Source organism: Callospermophilus lateralis, chromosome 5, assembly GCF_048772815.1.
Source record: "Callospermophilus lateralis isolate mCalLat2 chromosome 5, mCalLat2.hap1, whole genome shotgun sequence".
Lineage (NCBI taxonomy): Eukaryota > Metazoa > Chordata > Mammalia > Rodentia > Sciuridae > Callospermophilus > Callospermophilus lateralis.
Window position 1 is genome coordinate 65,774,423 of NC_135309.1, and position 19,168 is coordinate 65,793,590.

Below are 19,168 nucleotides of genomic sequence, written 5' to 3' on the forward strand. Positions count from 1 at the left end.
AACAGGAAACAAGCTCTCTTGTACAAATTGGCTATTCCAAATACCATCATGAAGTCCTCCTAGGGTTCAGGCACAATTGAAGAACAACTCTATCAATAACAGCATTTGGAGGTCACAAAGAATTATAATAAAAAACAACGTGGGCACCAGCAACTTGATTAGCTGCCTCCTAGGGTCTATATTTCTTAAGAAATACAAGAGAAAGAGATAATATTTTGGAAATGACAGAAATAATGATTTTCATGAAGGAAGTCAAAGAAAATTAGAAATAGCCATTAACTCAGGAGGAATACATGGCTATCATTTAGAAATGACTGTTGTAATAAGTACTCACAGTAGCTCTTTACACATGGCACATTTGTTGTTGTATGATTTCCCGTCAGCACCACGTACAGGATCACTCTCCCGAGTACAGCTGAGTTTTCCATTTTGCATATGATCCCGATACTCAGCACATGGATCCTAATAAGGGAAAAGAAAGCAGGCCTCCTGAATTGCTTAGACTATTGAATTATCATTAAATTTGTTAAACAACCTGAGAAAAGTTCTTGCATATCTGCCTTTATAAGAATTACGATAGCTAACATTGCTGTATACACAGAAAGAGGGGCTAGACTCATCTGTTTTCTAAGTATAAAGTGTCAGGTGTCCTAGCTTCTAATGCTGCTTTTAAGGACCTACATAAGCAAGTTATAAAGCTGATTGGAATTTAAAAGCATAGATCAAAGATAGGCAAACTATAGTCCACAGACAAAATATGTCCTGCTGCCCGATCCCACATGTAAAGTTTCATCAAAGCACATCCTTGATCCTTTTTTAGGCTTTATTTGTGGTTCCTTTCCAACAATAATGACAGAGTTGCAGAGTTACAACAGACACCATATGACCCACATGCCAGTTAGTAAATACAAGAGCTGACTTCTTTTGTGAGTAGAAAGGAGAGAAAAATTCTGGGGATAAGTGCAAAGTTACATAAGTTATCAAAAAAGCTAGCTTGTTCAAATTACAGAGAAGATGGATAAAACTTCTGAATAGGTGTACTTGAGAGTGAGAATTCAACCTCCTAAAGCAGAAGATATTGAAAAAGCAGAAAGGACAGATTACATCAAAGATAAAAATAATGGACATGTTTTAGATTTAGAAACAAAGAAATGATCTTGAAATTCCAAGGTCATAAGAAGATAAATAAGGTGGCCATAGTCTTGGAAGGTTGTATTGACCGGCCCGAGGAGTTGCTTTATATGCAATATTGTCATGCTGACACTTAAAAATGTTTCGAAAAATGCGCTAAATGCTTGCCTAAATTATTTTATCTCTGTAAGAGTACTGTTAGGCAAGGGAGACAAATGATGCATTCAGTGCTTCACAGGTCCAAGTAGGAGTGAGCAGGTCTGTATCCCAAACTCTTAGACTCCAAATCCTGTGCTCTTTCACCATGTGATACTGCCTTAGACCAATAGAAAAGATGCCTCAGGACTTGGATCCATCCAGGGTAAGAAAAAATAATGAAAGAAGATGCAGAGCGTGTGAAACTGGTAAGAAGAAATGCTGACAGAAGTACTAGGTCACCAGAACAGCGGGCAGGAAACTGGGATAAGGCCTTCATGTGGCTAATTACTTCCAGGTTTAGAGAAGTCAAAAGGAGCCCTAGAGAAGCTGTGACGGCTGACATCTTACCCTGCATCCTTCAGGAGAAATACACTGTTCCTCCAAGCACCTTCTGGCTCATTACTCCCTATATTCTCCTTTGCTTCAGGACCTATCATTGCCCCACTGCCCAAAGTCCATCCCCTGGTTATGTCATTAGAGGTGGCTCTTACCTGAGCTTTCCCTCCTCCACCATTAGAACCTTGTCCTGAAGAATTTCTCTGATCATCCTCTTCTTTCTTCTTTCTTTCTTCATTTTCCTTCTTGCTAGAAATTAGAAAATGGAAGATAGCAAGAAACGGTTTCCAGAACACAGAGCATATTTCTATGAGCTTCTCATCATATGACCAAGTTAGATTTGCATAGTGTCTACCTGCACTTACTTGACATCTACTATGGACCCTCTTGTCCAAAAATAAAAGGGATGAATTGGGTGGAGACCCTTGCCTGAAGAGCTTTCATGACAGTACAAGAAAACCAACATATACATAATCACAAATAAGGCAAGATGAGCCATTAATTAGCATTTCCTAAGTGTTAACTAGATCTCCAGCTGTATTTCTTATAAATACCTTTTGTTTAAGAGGCCTTTCCCACATAAAATAATTAGCTTCTCTACCAAGCATTACCATCCTCTTGGATTCTCTGCTTTTCTGGAAGAACAAAGTATTGGAATCACCTCTGAGGGCTCCTCTCTCAGCTGGTATAGCTGTGGCCACATAACCTTGAATTCACCTTCACAGCTCTTCCCCCTTGATCCACTCACTTCTAACCTGCTCCTGTACTCTAGTTGTCTCTCACCGGATTATTGCAACCCTTTCCCCTCAGTCCCCACCCCCACCCAGTAGCATTCTGAGTTTTGGGCCCTTCCCTCTCTTTCTCAATTTTACTACCAGCAAGTGGATCTTCCTAAAGGAACCACATTTTGGCCACCTCCTCTCCTACCTGAACCATTTCAGCAGCTTCCTAGGTGTAGAATTGACCCCAGAATCCTTGATTTGTCATTCAAATGTTGTAAGTTGGTAACTTATAATTAAACTAAATGTCTTGCTCTTGACATAATATAGGTCTCTTAACTGAGGTGCTCACCTCTGCTATTTCACTCTTTTTTCATTCCTTCCTGTCATGTCTATACCTAATCCAAACTGCAAGGTTCAGTTCTCATTCAACTTAGAACTTTCTATTAGTTGTGCTTTTTCTGAAGTACCATACCAACATTTTTCATTTAACAATTCCTTTCATGTTATATTAGCTCATGTCTATATCTAATATCTAAGGGCCTATATGATTTCTGAGAATTTGTTTCATTCATCTGTATATAATCATTAGATATGCTATATATTACACATGTTCAGAAAATTGCTATGGAATGAATTAAATATTTTAGATGTACTTCTAAATGTTTTATTTCCCAAAATGTGATATTTCCAAAATTGTAAATAGAAAACTTAAATTGACAGTAAAATCTGCATGTTTTCTTCCTAGTGGGAATTCTAAAATAATCGAGAAAAGGGATATACTTGTCAAAGGACTTAAATATTATCAAGAAAAATATTCTGATCTAGTAGTGATCGAGGCTGTACCCCAGAACTAGAGAATGACCTAATAATGTATTGTCTATTTCTAGAACTATGAATCTTGGCATATATATATATATATATATATATATATATATATATATATATATATATATATAAATTTACCTTAAAATTCTTTACAGATAATCAAGATAGATAATCATTTGTTTCTTCTATATGTAAGGAAGGGAAAAGACCCCTCCCCACCCCACACACATATATATCTCCTACCTAGCTTTGCCTCCCAATTACTTTCTCAACCCACAGCAGGAGCTCTATCTGTGCACTCACAAGACTGCCTTGCACATGGCACACTTATTGCCATGGGTCTTGCCATCTGGGCCACGCACAGGATCGTTTTCTCGTGTACAGAAAAGAGTTCCATTTTGCAAAAGGCTCCGAAATTCACTACAGTTATCCTAAAAGAAAGAGAAAAGGCAAGAGCTTGATTATGTTCTTGGAAATTATTTTGTTGGTTCCTACTAAGTACTTCCTGAAAGGTGCTGGGATGAGGGAAAGAAATTCCCTAGGGATTTTTTTCTCTGACAATTCTAACACTCAATTCCTACTAAGAACATAGAACTCAAAAAGAGATCTGTGTTTCTTTTTCCTTGCAAGTTATCCCCCAAATCCAGACTAAACCAGCAATTACACACAAGTAAGACTCTTAACAAACTGGGTTCTCTGAGGACTGGTTGCAGTCCTTATTCAGGGGGTTGCTGTCTATCTCTATTACATCATAATGCAAAAAACAAAATTAAAAACGCTACACATGTCATAGACTTAAAAGATTAGCGTTGGATAAATCCTCAAATTTCATCTGGTCTGACCATCCATACTGTCTCTCAATCCCTAACTATGACTGCCAAGAAGTCATTCAATTTCTGCTGGAAGACATGCGGTGATAAGGACTCTATTACCTACCAGATGGTTTATTCCAAATTTTTTACTGGATAATTCTACCCGTAATACTACTTTAGGGAGATCTTGGAAAACAGGTTTATTTTCCTAAGTTAATAAAGTAGGATGAATATGTTCCTTCAGACCAGCAAGCAAAGATGAAGCCTTTTACATCCTTCTGAAAAATCAATGGTATTTTTCCTTTCACGCATGTTCTTCAGAGAGCTTTCTGGATCTTTTCTCATGCTTCTGAATATTCTCTTCCAAGAGCTACACATACCCAGATACTTTAGTTGTTCTGTTTATGATGTGGTTTCAGTTCCATTTCCTACTCTGGATTCTTTCCCTTTCCTAATAAGTTCAGCATAATATCCTAAGTGTGGCCTGGTAAGCACTACTATGCTGACAACTGCACTGCCAGTTAGAATTCCAAATTTTCCATCAAGAGACCTTGGGTAAAGGTTTTTGCCTCTTTGTACTTCAGTTATCTCATCTATAAAAGGAAGTAATAGCACCTCTTGTACATGGTTAAAATAATAGTGGCCAATATGTTTTCAGTACTCAATAAATATCCCAGATTATTATGAGAATATGTGATAAATGTATAAATATGCACAGTTACTAACATGTAGACACTACTCGATAGACGTAAACTCTAGAGTTATCTGAGAAACTGAGAGAGAATAAACGAATCACTTAAGATCATGGAAGTAACTACCATCAGTAATTAGGATTGATTTTGTATTTTTCCAGGACAATTACCTTTTCAGATTCTCTTTTAACTTTTTCTCTGGATTCATTATCTTTTTCTTTTGCTTCTTGCAGGCTGTTAGAGAGGGGTAGGGGAGAATCATTCATACCACTCAGCATAGAGAATATTAAAAGGAAAATAACTCTAGGTAAGAATATTCCATTACTTCTATACCTCTATTTATTTACCGCAGGACTTGAAAAAAAATAAGTCATACACCTCCATATCATTGTTTTGGGTTTTTTTTTGGGGGGGGGGGGGGAACAAGTGGCACTTGACAACTGAGCCACATCCCCAGCCCTGTTTTGTATTATTTAGAGACATAGTCTCAATGAGTTGCTTAGTGCTTCAATTTTGTTGAGGCTGGCTTTGAATTCCCAATCCTCCTGCCTCAGCCTCCTGAGCTGCTGGAATTACATCTGGGATTACAGGCATATGCCACCATGCCCAGCTATGGTTCTGGTTTTTAATATTTCTTAAAAAATAAGACACACATGTAATAGCAAACCAGTAAACAAATTTTCACTATGACATTTCTTTTACAAAATACAGATATTGTCCTTCTCTCAAAAAGAAATTAGGATATTGATGAGAGGTTAACACTTTTTTCTACTTGTTAGTACCCAAAGATTACACCTTTGGATTAATCACAACTGTGCCCTGTGCACAGAAAAGAGAAGGCCTAACCCTTTTATGCCATTAACTCCACGGAAATTTGCCCTTAGCACATGGGCCTTCCTTGATGGTAATTCAAGTACCTTTCAGAACACTAGGAGAAAAGCATGCTAAGTATATAGCCTCAAAATAGTAAATCTCCAAACTCAATGCCTATACAGCCTTCATTATCTATCTCCTGGAGAGACCAGCAGTGTCACCCTCTCACCCACCGGAGCTTTCCTCTGCAACTCTACTCACAAGAAGGCCTCACACATGGAGCAAGTGTTGCCATGGATTTTCCCATCCAGGCCCTCAATGGGGTCATTCTCTCTGGTGCAGGGGAGCCGCCCATCCTTCACATACTGACGGTATTCACTGCACAGCTTCTGTCAAAAGGAGGATGATTTCAGAATCAGATAACTAAGCACTGGAAACTTTTCTCCACTTAACCTTTTGAAAACTAAAACACAATGCCCTACAGCATAGAAAACATGATGCAGAAGGAGAATATTAGCCAAGATTTTTCTCAGTGGCCTAAGTCATACATTAATTGTAATTTAAGGCAGTTGTATTCATCTCTTTAGAAAATCTTCAAACATTATTTTGAAGCAAGCACTGTGGCAGATACAAAGCACAATTTATTGTCTCTTAAATTTTCAAAGGAATTTTTGGCATGCAGAATAATAATTCTCACTCTCACCAATATGTCAAAGTCCTACTACCTGGGACCAGTGAATAGATTACCTTACATGACAAAGATAAGGTTAAAGGCCTTTAGATGAACAGAGTATCTTGGGTTACTCTAATGGGCTTATCTCAAGAACCAACCCCTAAAATTGAAAGATGAGACAGAATAGAGAGTGAGATATGATCACAGAGGAATAGTCAGAGAGATGCAGTGTTGCTAGCTTTGAGATGGAGGAAGGAGTCCAAGCATGTGCAACACAAATGGCCTCCAGAAGCTACAGAGAAGGACATGGATTCTTCCCTAAAGATTCCAGAGAGGCAGGCTGCCCTGCCAACCTTCAATGTTAGCCCAACTGGTATGTTTGTCTGACTTTAATCCTACAAAATCATAGATAAGAAATTTACATTGCTTTCAGCCACCAAGTTGTGGTAATTTGTTGTAGCAAACATAGAAAACTAATACAAGGTGTTTACTTTTTTAGAAAAAAAAACATAAAAAGAAATTATAAGAATTAAGCAAATTTTGTAAAAATAAAGAAATTTTCTCGCATAATAAATGATAGAGTTATTAAATACATTATTCAAGTGGGGGAAATCTTTAGGGAGAAACTACTCTGTATTCTGAGCCTGAATTTTTATTTAGTCAAGGAAATTTCCTAAGAGCAAAGCCATATAGAAGGCAAAGTTGTTGAATAATTAGTGAATTGTGCAATGTGACACATCCTATTGGGTAATGAGATTACACAGATAAATACAATAAATACAGCAACAACAGATGTTATATATTGAGTGCTTAAGATATGGCTGGGATTGTGGCTCAGTGGTAGAGCACTTGCCTAGTATATGTAGGTTCAAGTCTCAGCACCACAATAAATATATGAATAAAATAAAGGTGCATCAAGATCTAAAAACATGTTAAAAAAGATATGGGAGACACTGTGCTGTTATACATAGATAAGTTCCTTATAGGTAATAATAACATTCTCATTTTATAAATGAGGAATTAAGACATAGAGATCTTGGCTATCTGAACTTAACTCGTAAGAAGACAGAGCAAGGATTTGAACCCTGAGAGCACAAGTTTGAATTCAGATTTTTAACCATGATATCATGAATTCTACAAGACAGAAAGACATGAATTGATTCTTGGCATGTTCAAAAAGCAACAAGATGGTCAGTGTAAACCAGCAGAAGAACGGTATGCAGAACAATAGGAAATGAGGTCTGAGATGTGACAGGGATCAGACCAAGCCTGGCCTGTAAGCTACTAGAAGGATCTCAGTTCTTACCCTGAGCTGAGAGGCCTCTGGGTGACATGGCTTGCCTAATGTTTTTGAATGGTTACTTTTCTCTCAGAATCAAAGATAGACACTAGGGAGTAAAGGAAAGAGGTAAGAGAAAAGTAGAGATGAGGTCTTGTAAACTGGAAAAGGATAAAGGAAAGAAGGAATAAAGACCTAGGCACAGCCCTTCAGGCATATTAGCCCTGTTGGGCTTAATATATAAGAAGAAAAGGAGTCTTCTAATCCACCGGGATCCAATATATTTCCTCAGCTTGCAGACACTAAGACCCTGGAACTAGTGGGGTAGGAGACAGGTTGAGGGAGAACGACATTGTATATGTATGTGACTCTGATGATTTAAAACAACTACCTCCACGGCTTCTCTCTTAACTTTTTCAGCCTCAGCTTTCTCCGTTTCTTCTTTGTTATGATTTTTCTTCTCCTCTTCTTCAAGCATGCTGCAATAGAAGATCACAGGCTGAGTACGATTCTCCACTGACTTTGGTAGCACGTTTCAAGAAGGAATGAGGAGCTTTCAGAATGAAAGTCAAACAGTCTTTATGACACTTTTACCCACCCCAACAAATGCTATTGTTTTAGCCAATGCACAGATAAATTAAATAGTCTATATCCCCTCTCTAAAAAATAGCAATAATAAAAAAGCTCGAATTTAATCAGCTTATGCCCCTCTGTTGATCTTATATTCTATAGATTTTGTGATTTCAATCAGTGATCTATAAGAAGCCACAATTGTTTTGATTTTTTTTTTTAAATTGTGAAACCTTTCCTATACAAATAACTACCATGTCAAGGACGGGAGCAAAGGGTAATGCCAAGTTCGATGATAAACCCATCATCATATAAAACATGTTTTACGGGCTAGGGTTGTAGCTCAGTAGTAGAGCACTTGCCTAGCACATGTGAGGCACTGGGTTTGACCCCCAGCATCACATAAAAATAAATAATAAACAAAATAAAGGTATTTAAAAAATGGTACCATGTCTAAGAAACATATTTTACTATAAAACACAAATTTTAAATATTATTTTAGAGGATCTAATATTCATAGAGAAATTCTAGTTTGAGATCATAATAGTGATCCAAGTTCAGTAAGATTAAGCAGCTACTTTCTTTTTTTTTTTTTATACCAGAGATAAGCCACATCACCAGCACTTTTTATTATTTAGTTAGAGACAGGTTCTCACTAAGTTGCTTAGGGTCTAGCTAAGTTGATGAGCTTGGATTTGAACTCATGATCTTCCTGCCTCAGCCTTTGCAGCCACTGAGATTATAGTTGTGTGCCACCAAGCTCAGCAGCAGCTCCTTTTTTGAGGTTGATCACAAGCCTAACGCTTTCATTCTCTTGTCATTTCCTCTGACATGTGTCATGTCATGATGGATATTGTGAGTATTTACCACCTCTGGTTATTACCATAGCACCAGCAAATGGAAAAGATGAGAGAAAAATCCTGATTTCTTGTCCTCCCAGTCACTATTTAATCCAATGCGTCACTCTGTCAATCTTTCTTTTTTAGGAAATTACCTGCATACACTTAAGATAAGACCTGTGTAATTGGAGACTATTTTGTTGTTGTTGTTGTTGTATCTTTAAACAATCATTTAAATGTTTTTCTCCACATTTATTTTAGAGTGATGTTCAAGAGGAAATTGGTAGTCTAACAAGGAAGGAATTAGAATTGATAAAACTCAGCTTCTATATTGCCCCACACACTGGAGCTCCAGCCCTCAGGTTTGTCCATAGCACGAAGCAACAGAAAGGCCTAGCAAGCTCTGACCTGACTTAACATTTCACTACACATCTGGCACATGAACCTGAGTATCGAGGGTTTCCCACCACACTAATACACTTTCAAAGTGTGCATTTCACCTGTGTCTAGCACTTTCCCTGAAAGGGTAGACACAAATCTCTCTATTCCACTTCTCTGTCTTCTTCAGGTTATTATAACAATCTTTATGTCTCAGCCCCACACACGTCTATTCAACTGGATTACCTTAACCCACATCTGAATATCTTCACAGAGTGGTAATATACCAGAGGAGGTAGAGGGACCAAAAGGAGCATGCAATCCAGACCATGAAACTTCTGCCCCCTTTTTGTCATAAAGAAAGAGTGTCAAGTGTTAAAAACGTATCAACACTAAAGGGAGACTTTTCCTTTGACTTAATTAGAAGATGGAAGGAAGACTGGCTTGAGATTAACACTGTCACTGGGTACTTCAGTGGTACTTAATGTCTTCTCCATGTGTTTGTAAGATTTTCTAGTTGACAATCCATGGTAAATATATACTACAGATGTGGGAGGAATCTGAGGCTCAAGGTGAACAGTGATGAAGAGAGTCAGAGGGAGAGCTGGGGTGGATACCTACAACACACTGGAACACATGGAACACTTGTTTCCGTGAATTTGGCCATCTGGGCCAAAAACAGGGTTATGCTCCCTGGTGCATACGAGTGATCCATTTCTCACGTAGTTCTGGAATTCCCTGCAGATTTCCTGGAAAATGAAGAAAATATTTTCTCAGGTCAGTTTTCTATCCTTTCCACCTATGAGGAACAAGTCATGCATGGCAGTGTAGACAAAGTCAGGAAAAGTTATGACATATAGCAATAAATCAGTAAAGAAGTACAAAGCTCCAGTCACACACTCAAAATTGCCCTGGTGTTACATCAGATCTGTAACCATCACCATCATTCTCCTGAGGATGCCTGTAATTATGGTGCAGAATCAGGCTGACTGATATGGTGTTACATCAGATCTGTAACCATCACCATCATTCTCCTGAGGATGCCTGTAATTATGGTGCAGAATCAGGCTGACTCTGTTGGGCAGAGTTCAACAGAAAACATGCATGTTTGTGTCGTGAGGTATATTTTAATCTATCTCTAAGAGTTATGAAAAACCATGGTGAGGAGAGTCAATAGGCCTATAGGGAAGCCTTCCTAGAGGTGAGAGAGAATTGCTGAGTCAAGGTTTGTCTTTAGCAAGCCAAGAAGAGGAAACACTAGCATGCCCATCTTCATAGATGTGAGCAGAAAAAGTATGATCCCGGGAGAAAGCAACATCTTTCCTAGAGTGAAACCCTGTCCAGGGATGGGGAATGAGGATTTAAATCAGGAGGGTACAATAGGAGAGGAGAGAAGGAGAAAATGGGTGAGGAACATTGGGAATATCAAAGAGACCTTGGAAAATGATCAAATATAATAGATGAAATAGATTTTTAGTTTTAAATTACTGATAAGGAACACTTGCAGCTAATAAAAACGTTTATTAAAAAAGAGTTGGTATCAACTTTTCCCAACTAATGATTAGGTTCAGACTTTTGTAGTTATTGTTTAAAAATAAAATTAAATGCAAATTGTGTATAAGGCAACTGTATGAAACCAGCAAGCTTGTTTATTGTGGGTTCTAAGTGCTTCCCGTATATAGATGTCCGTCTCATTCCCAAGATTCAGAAAAGTTTTCTGCCATTATTTCACTGGAAAGGTTATTAATGCCGTTAATCTGAATTTCCTCTCCTTCCTGAATGCCAATTATTCTTAAGTTCAGTTTCTTAATATTGTCCCAGATTTATGTACCTAATCATGGTTTCTTATCTGTTGTTTTAATTTTATCTGTATATTCAAAGTCAGCCAACTTGTCTTCAAACTGAAATTTTGTCTTCTACCTTATCTAATCTGTTGAAGAGACTTTCAACTGAATTTTTTATTTTGTTGATTGTGCCTTTCATTTCTAAGATATCTGTTCGGGTCTTCATCAATATTCCTATTTCTTAATTGAATCTCATTCATATCCTATACTTGTTTCCTTATTTTTTTCACATAATTTTCTGTGTTCTCTGGTTCGTTGGTCACTTTTATAATCATTCTTTAAATTTTTATCTTCTGTTTCATCCACTCAATCTTTGGAATAAGTTGCTGGTAAATTATGAGCCTTATGGTGACATATTCTCTTTTTTCATTTTCATAATTCTTATATTCCTATATTGGTATTTGTTCATCTCTTGGGATGAATTTCTCTTCCACTATTATGTGAAGACCCCTTTAGGGCATAGCTCTCTCTTAATGAAATGTTCCAGAGCATCATGTTATTATGAATATTCTTCCAAGGGGGTTTTGTAGATTCCTATGGTTTCTGTGGTGACAGTGTATCTTGACACTTGTTGTGTTAGTGCTTGAGGATTCCACTTTCTCTGTAGATCTCACAATAGTGGGGTCCATCTAGTGAGTCAGATGTTGTATGCACCAGTGTATATGGAGTACATTCTCTGTTATTGCTCTTCTAGGCTTCACAATTCTGTTGTAACAGGGTACAGACATGATCTATATTGAGGTTCCTTATAGGTGTTGTGTCTACAGGCTCTATGTTACTTCTCTCTACTGCTGCTGTAGGAGTGAATGTCTGTGAGTGGTTCTAAGGCCACCTCACCATTCTTAGTTGGGACATAGTTATCAGTTTGAGGTTTAGGTCTCTTCCTATCCTTTGAATATTCAATATTTTTTATAAAAATAAACCTCAAAATTTGAATAAACATAAAGCAAAATTGGTATTAGAAAAATTTCATAAAGACTTCCCTTTCTTTTTTTTAAAGGATAAGAGTTTTCTTAGTTTATTTCAGACATGAAACAAACAAAAAATTTATGCTAATGAGATAACTAGAATTCTATTATATAGAAAAATTTCCAAGAAACAAAGTCAGCATTTCTGAGAAAATTACCTTTGCAGCTTCCCTTTTTTCTTTTGCTGTTGATTTTTCTTCTTGTTTACTACAAGGAACAGGAAAATAGAGAGAAGAAATGGATCTTATTCCAGGAGAGCAGATCATTCACATTTATAGATTGATCAGTCACTGCTTTGATTATTCTCAAGATCCACCCATAGTACTTTGTCATTGTATTTATAATCAACTATAAAGGTTTACTACACCTGAAGACAATAGTGTTCAAGAGGAAGTCCCTTTATCAATGAGTAATCCATTTAACTTCCCAGCATATGCACTGCAGTAATATTCTCTGATTTGCTTCTGTGGTCACTTATATAAAGTGGTAATATTTGGTTTGGGCAGCAATACAGCAGAGTGGTTAAGGGGAAATACTCTGGACTGAGATCATCCTAGGAAAATGAGACACACCTTAGTCTCCCTACGCCTTCCTTGTTTTTAAATGAAGAGCAATAGAGGTATAGGACAGGTAGTAAGAATACCTTTCTCATAAGGATGTATGGAGTATTAAATGAGTTGGTACATTTAAGGTCACTAGAACAGTACCTCTTACATCATTAAGTGATTAGCATAAATTATATAAGGGATTGATATCACCAGCATTGTCATCATTGTAAGTAAACATTCCAAAAATAGGCATATGGTAAAATTAAGTGAGAGCAATAGATCTTTCTATGTTGGACAATTACTAGTGTTGCAAACTGAATTTAGTGGTTGGACCTACAGCATAGCTGGTATATGACACAAACAAATCCCAATGTATAGAGAAAAAAATTGCATAATTTGTTAAAATGTTTTAAGGTATTCTAATCAATACAAGATTTGACCATCCATCAAATTAAAACATTTTTAAAAGATAAAAAGATTATTTTCACATGGTATGAAAAAGTGCAAAAAATGACAATGGAGGAAAAAGATCATCAAGAAACTCAGTAACCTTTGTTAGCATATCCACAAAATATGGGTAATAAAAGTGTTTTGAATAGAGATTTTGTATTTATTGGAGAATTTTTGTATTTATTGTATTTATTAAAATAGGTTTAAAATGTGTTTTTCATACTTCTTTTTGTGAAAACTGATCTAAACAAATCCAAGTTGACTAAATATTTTAATGAGGAATGATCAGAAAAAGTAGCAGAACTGATCACTAGGTGGCAAATTATTTCTGTAGAGAAAATGAAATGTAGAGAAAAAGAAAAACAGATTGAAAGAAGCCTATCTATAGGCAAATATATCACCAGTAGTTGGTAAAGCCTTGATAAGAGATTATATCCTGTATACACTACAGTAAGAAGCATGTTATAATTTTTTTTTACCAACATAAAACATAAACTCAGCTGATTTTCTGCCACTCTCAATTTCACTGGGCCTTCGTCTTTTCATTTGTAACTTGTGATAATATAGAACCTATTTCATATGATTATGATGAAGATTAAATGAGATAATGTGGCAAATGTTATCATATGCCAGACAATTACATCTATTCAATAAATGCTTATTATCATACCTAAGTCATCATCATATTGACTTTCCAAATAGAAAAGATTTTGGGAGTTCAATGGCTCTAACATTATGGGAAAAATCTGATGAATTAGACTGCCCCTCCCCTCATCCAACAGAGAAGACTTTTTGAGATCCTTTGCACAATATGTAGACTGTGGTTAATAATATATCATGTATTTCAAAAGAGCTAAAAGAGTATATTTTAAATATTCTAATCACAGAGAGATAAATATATGAGGTGATTATGTTTCTTAGGCTGATTAAATCATTCCACATGTATATCTGTATAAAAATATCACATTATCCTCATAGACTTTCATGTTGAGAAAGTAAATTGGGAAATACTTTTAGTCAAAACATGAATTAGGGGAAATTGTAGATTCTTGTTTAAGGGTCCATATCATTTTACTTATTTCACAAACTTTAGGTTCCGTAAAATAGGTAACCAACTTCTACATATGGAAATCATTATTCTTAAGTCATTATCTTTATGTTATTATTCGTGCTAAACCCAAATCTTCCTCTCTATACTTCTTATCCATTTTATTTCTAATCCCTAAATTCACACACAATTGGTGGGAAGAAAAATAGTGAGCAAAAGAAAAAATATCATAAAATTTCCATATAGTACAATGATACTTTACCTGTAATATCATGTATTTTCTTAGTTTGACTAATAATATTTCATAGAGCTGAAAATAATTAGTATGATTATCATAGACTAATCTCCAATCTGGATGGAAAATTATAAATGACTTCTGAAATGCATTATAAGATACCATTCTGCATCTCTTTTGTGAAAAATTGTTTTGACAAATACTTCTATTCATGAGGATAATGTGATATTTTTATACAGATATACATGTGGAATGATTTATTTATCTCTCTGTGATTAGAATATTTAGAATGTGCTCTTTTAGCTCTTCTGAAATACATGATATACTATTAACTACAGTCTCCATATTGTGCAAAAGATCTCAAAAAGTATGCCTCTTAATTGAAATCAGAACCTCTAGTTGAGATTTCCTCATTTCCAACACCCATCCTTCCCAACCCTGGTCTCTGTCTATTTCTATACGTTAGGTATTTGAGATGTCATATATATATATATATATATATATATATATATATATATATATATATATATATATATATCAGATCACACACTAGTTCACTTTTACATCTTGCTTATGCTGTATCTCTTATGCACTTATAGTCTGAAAGTTCTCCATTTGCTGTTAGGATTTTTTGGTACTTTTAAATATGACATTCAAACTGAATTCTGCATTGAAGAAGAAAGTGCATTTTTTCCATTAAAACAGTTTTCCCAAAGCATTTCCCAAGCTCCCTGGCCATGCTCTACTCACAAGAAGGCCTGACACATGGAGCAGGTGTTGCCATGCATTTTCCCATCTGGGCCCCGAATGGGGTCATTCTCTCTGGTGCAAATAAGTTGTCCATTCTTCCAGGATTTGCGATATTCACTACATAACTTCTAAAGAAATCAAGGAGGAAAGTTGGAGGTGTTAAAGAAAATTTAGATCTGATTGCAAGAAAGAGTGAAATTTAGCCTTTTATTTTTTTTAAACTGGAGGTCAACTCTTGGCCTATTTTAGGATACGTCTCAACTTTGAAGGCATGGATATTTTAAGCAATACTATCAATAGATCCTCAAGCAAGAAAATCACATCTGTACATGCACAGATACAAACACACGAAAACAACAGCTGTACAAAGGTTTCATAGGGTTTCAGGGAATTCACATGTTCCTGAATGCCACTTGCTCATCCCCAGGTTCATATGCCTCTGGCTTATTCTAAAGGGTAGCTCACCTCAAAGGAAGCAGATTGTCTTTTATTTCTTGACGTACTTTCCCTCTTTTTCTTTTCCTCTTCTTCTGCTTGGCTAAGAGAGTGGTTGAAGAAAAGATATGAAAGAATCAGAGAATTTTCAGATTGAAAATAATCTCAGACAAAATTTGAAGTTAATTAACATGTATTAAATTCTTACTGTGTGCCTAAGTCTGTGCTCATACTATGAAATAGGCATGACTTTATGTAGTAAAACTATTACTTTAACCCATTTTTTTCTAATAAGAAAACAGACAGAATGCCTAATTTGTCCAAGGAAAGAATTGTAAATGCAAGTGAAGAATTTAGACCCTAGTTCAGAGGTGGTTTTCTAAACTTCCAGTGCTCAGTACTATATCTATGATGACTGTCCAGCCTTTGCTTTAATCTGTCATTTAATGCCTTTACCTATATCATCCTTGAAACTCAATGGTAAGTCATTCCAATTTTGAAATCATCAAACTGTTGGGAAGTTCTTCCTGGCATTGAGCTGGAGCCTGTCTTCCAGAGCTTTCACCCACTGCTCACTGGCCTCAATTGCATCCGTGGAGACAACCTAGAAAAGTCCTGTTTCTCTTCTTGGATCTTTCAAAACTTCCCTTGCCTAAGTGTAAGGACATGGTTTTTATATGTTTCTCCAATTAGGCAGTTTCTTCAAAAATGTCTTAATTCTTATATTCCCTACAGAAGTATTTCCTCTCCAAATTGAACATAAAAGGAAGCAGACAGGGCAACTAGGCTGTGACTCTACTCACAAGAAGGCCTGACACATGGAGCAGGTGTTGCCATGCATTTTCCCATCTGGGCCCCGAATGGGGTCATTCTCTCTGGTGCAAATAAGTTGTCCATTCTTCCAGGATTTGCGATATTCACTACATAACTTCTAAAGAAATCAAGGAGGAAAGTTGGAGGTGTTAAACAAAGTTTAGATCTGATTTGAAGAATGAGTGAAATTTAACCTTTTATTTTTTAAACTGGAGGTCAACTCTTGGCCTATTTTAGGATACTTCTCAACTTTGAAGGCATGGATATTTTTAAGTGTCAATGGATCCTCAAGCAAGAAAATCACATCTATACATGCACAGATGCAAACACACAAAAACAACAGCTGTACAAAAGTTTCATAGAGTTTCAGGGAATTCACGCATTCCCTGAATGCCACATGTACATCCCCAGTTCCATATGCCTCTGACTTATTAGAAAGGGTAGCTTACCTCAAAGGAAGCAGATTGTCTTTTATTTCTTGACGTACTTTCCCTCTTTTTCTTTTCCTCTTCTTCTGCTTGGCTAAATGAGAGTGGTTGAAGAAAAGATATGAGAAAGAATCAGAGAATTTTCAGATTGGAAGTAATCTCAGACAAAATTTGAAGTTAGTTAACATGGATTAAATTTTTACTGTGTGCCTAAGCCAGTGCTCAAACCATGAAACAGGTATGACTTCATGTAGCATGTCATGCTAGACATTGAAAGTATTTACCACCTCTGGTTATTACCACAGCATAAGCAAATGGAATAGATGAGAGGAAAATTCCTGATTTATTTTCCTCCCAGTCACTATTTAATCTAATGCGTCATTCTGTCAATCTCTCCTTTTAAGAAATTACCTGCATACACTTAAGGTAAGACCTCTGTAATTGGAGACTATTTCTGTTGTTATTGTTGTTGTTGTTGTTTCTTTAAGCAATCATTTAAATATTTTTCTCCACATTTATTTTAGAGTGATGTTCAAGAGGGAATTGGCAGTCTAACAAGGAAGGAACTAGAATTGATAAAATTCAGCTTCTCTAATGCCCCACACAGTGAAACTCCAGGCCTCAGGTTTATCCATAGCATGAAGCAACAGAAAGGCCTAGCAAGTCCTGACCTGACTTAACATTTCAGTACACATCTGGCACATGAACCTGACTCTTAGGGCTTTCCTGCCACACTAATACACTTTCAAAGTGTGCATTTCACCTGTGTCTAGCACTTTCCCTGAAAAGCTAGACGTGTCCTCTCTATTCCACTTCTCTGTCTTCTTCAGGTTATTATAACAATCTTTATGTCTCAGCCCCACACACATCTATCTATTCAACTGGATTACCTTAACCCACATCTGAATATCCTCACAGAGTGGTAATATACCAGAGGAGGAAGAGAGACCAAAGAGAGCATGCAATCCAGACCATGAAACTTCTGCCCCCTTTTTGTCATAAAGAAAGAGTGTCAAGTGTTAAAAACATATCAACACTAAAGGGAGACTTTTCCTTTAACTTAATTAGAAGATAGAAGGAAGACTGGCTTGAGAATAACACTGTCACTGGGTACTTCAGTGGTACTTAATGTCTTCTCCATGTGTTTGTAAGATTTTCTAGTTGACAGTCCATGGTAGATATACTACAGAGGTGGGAGGAATCTGAGGCTCAAGGTGAACAGTGATGAAGAGAGTCAGAGGGAGAGCTGGGGTGGATACCTACAACACACTAGAACACATGGAACACTTGTTTCCGTGAATTTGGCCATCTGGGCCAAAAACAGGGTTGTGCTCCCTGGTGCATATGAGCAGTCCATTTCTCACGTAGTTCCGGAATTCGCTGCAGATTTCCTGGAAAATGAAGAAAATATTTTCTCAGGTCAGTTTTCTATCCTTTCTACCTATGAGGAACAAGTCATGCATGGCAGTGTAGACAAAGTCAGGAAAAGTTATGACATATAGCAATAAATCAGTAAAGAAGTACAAAGCTCCAGTCACACACTCAAAATTGCCCTGGTGTTACATCAGATCTGTAACCATCACCATCATTCTCCTGAGGATGCCTGTAATTATGGTGCAGAATCAGGCTGACGAGTTGGGCAGAGTTCAACAGAAAACATGCATGTTTGTGTCATAATGTATATTTTAATCTATCTCTAAGAGTTATGAAAAACCATGGTGAGGAGAGTCAATAGGCCTATAGGGAAGCCTTCCTAGAGGTGAGAGAGAATTGCTGAGTCAAGGTTTGTCTTTAGCAAGCCAAGAAGAGGAAAAACAAGCATGCTCTTCTTTATAGATGTGAGCAGAAAAAGTATGATCCCTGGAGAAAGCAACATCTTTCCTAGAGTGAATTCCTGTCCAGGGATGGGGAATGAGGATTTAAATCAGGAAATTTAAGTTCAGTTTCTTAATATTGTCCCAGAGTTATGTACCTAATCATAGTTTCTTATCTATTGTTTTAATTTTTCTTACTTAATTGATTTTTTTTAAATACAGGACAGTGGAATGCATCACAATTCTTATTACACATATAGAGCACAACTTTTCATATCTTTGTATATCAAGTATGTTCACTGCAATTCATGTCTTTATACATGTACTTTTTTGCATTATAATTCTTATTACACATATATACCACAATTTTCATATCTCTGTTTGTAAGTTGACACCCAATTCATGTCTTCATACATGTAGTTTGGATAATGCTGTCCATCACATTCCATCGCCCTTGCTAATCCCTTGCCTCCTCCTTTTCCCTCCCACCCCTCTTCCCTATCTAAAATCCATCTATTCCTCCCATGCTCCCCCTTACTACCCCACAATGAGTTAGCCTCCTTATAT

At 36.6% G+C, this 19,168-nt stretch overlaps 1 protein-coding gene across 1 annotated transcript in view; it reads right to left on the reverse strand.

Annotated features, from left to right (window-relative positions):
• The window catches only part of Spink5 (serine peptidase inhibitor Kazal type 5), an 81,553-nt gene that overhangs the window by 18,952 nt on the left and 43,433 nt on the right, over window positions 1-19,168 (reverse strand). Inside the window, exons 17-23 of the mRNA XM_076857643.2 lie at window positions 18,051-18,178; window positions 7,873-7,960; window positions 5,791-5,918; window positions 4,887-4,950; window positions 3,516-3,643; window positions 1,821-1,914; window positions 335-462 (exon numbers count right to left, since the gene is read on the reverse strand). Coding sequence (XP_076713758.2) covers window positions 335-462; window positions 1,821-1,914; window positions 3,516-3,643; window positions 4,887-4,950; window positions 5,791-5,918; window positions 7,873-7,960; window positions 18,051-18,178 — 758 coding nt within the window. The remainder of the gene's footprint in view (window positions 1-334; window positions 463-1,820; window positions 1,915-3,515; window positions 3,644-4,886; window positions 4,951-5,790; window positions 5,919-7,872; window positions 7,961-18,050; window positions 18,179-19,168) is intronic.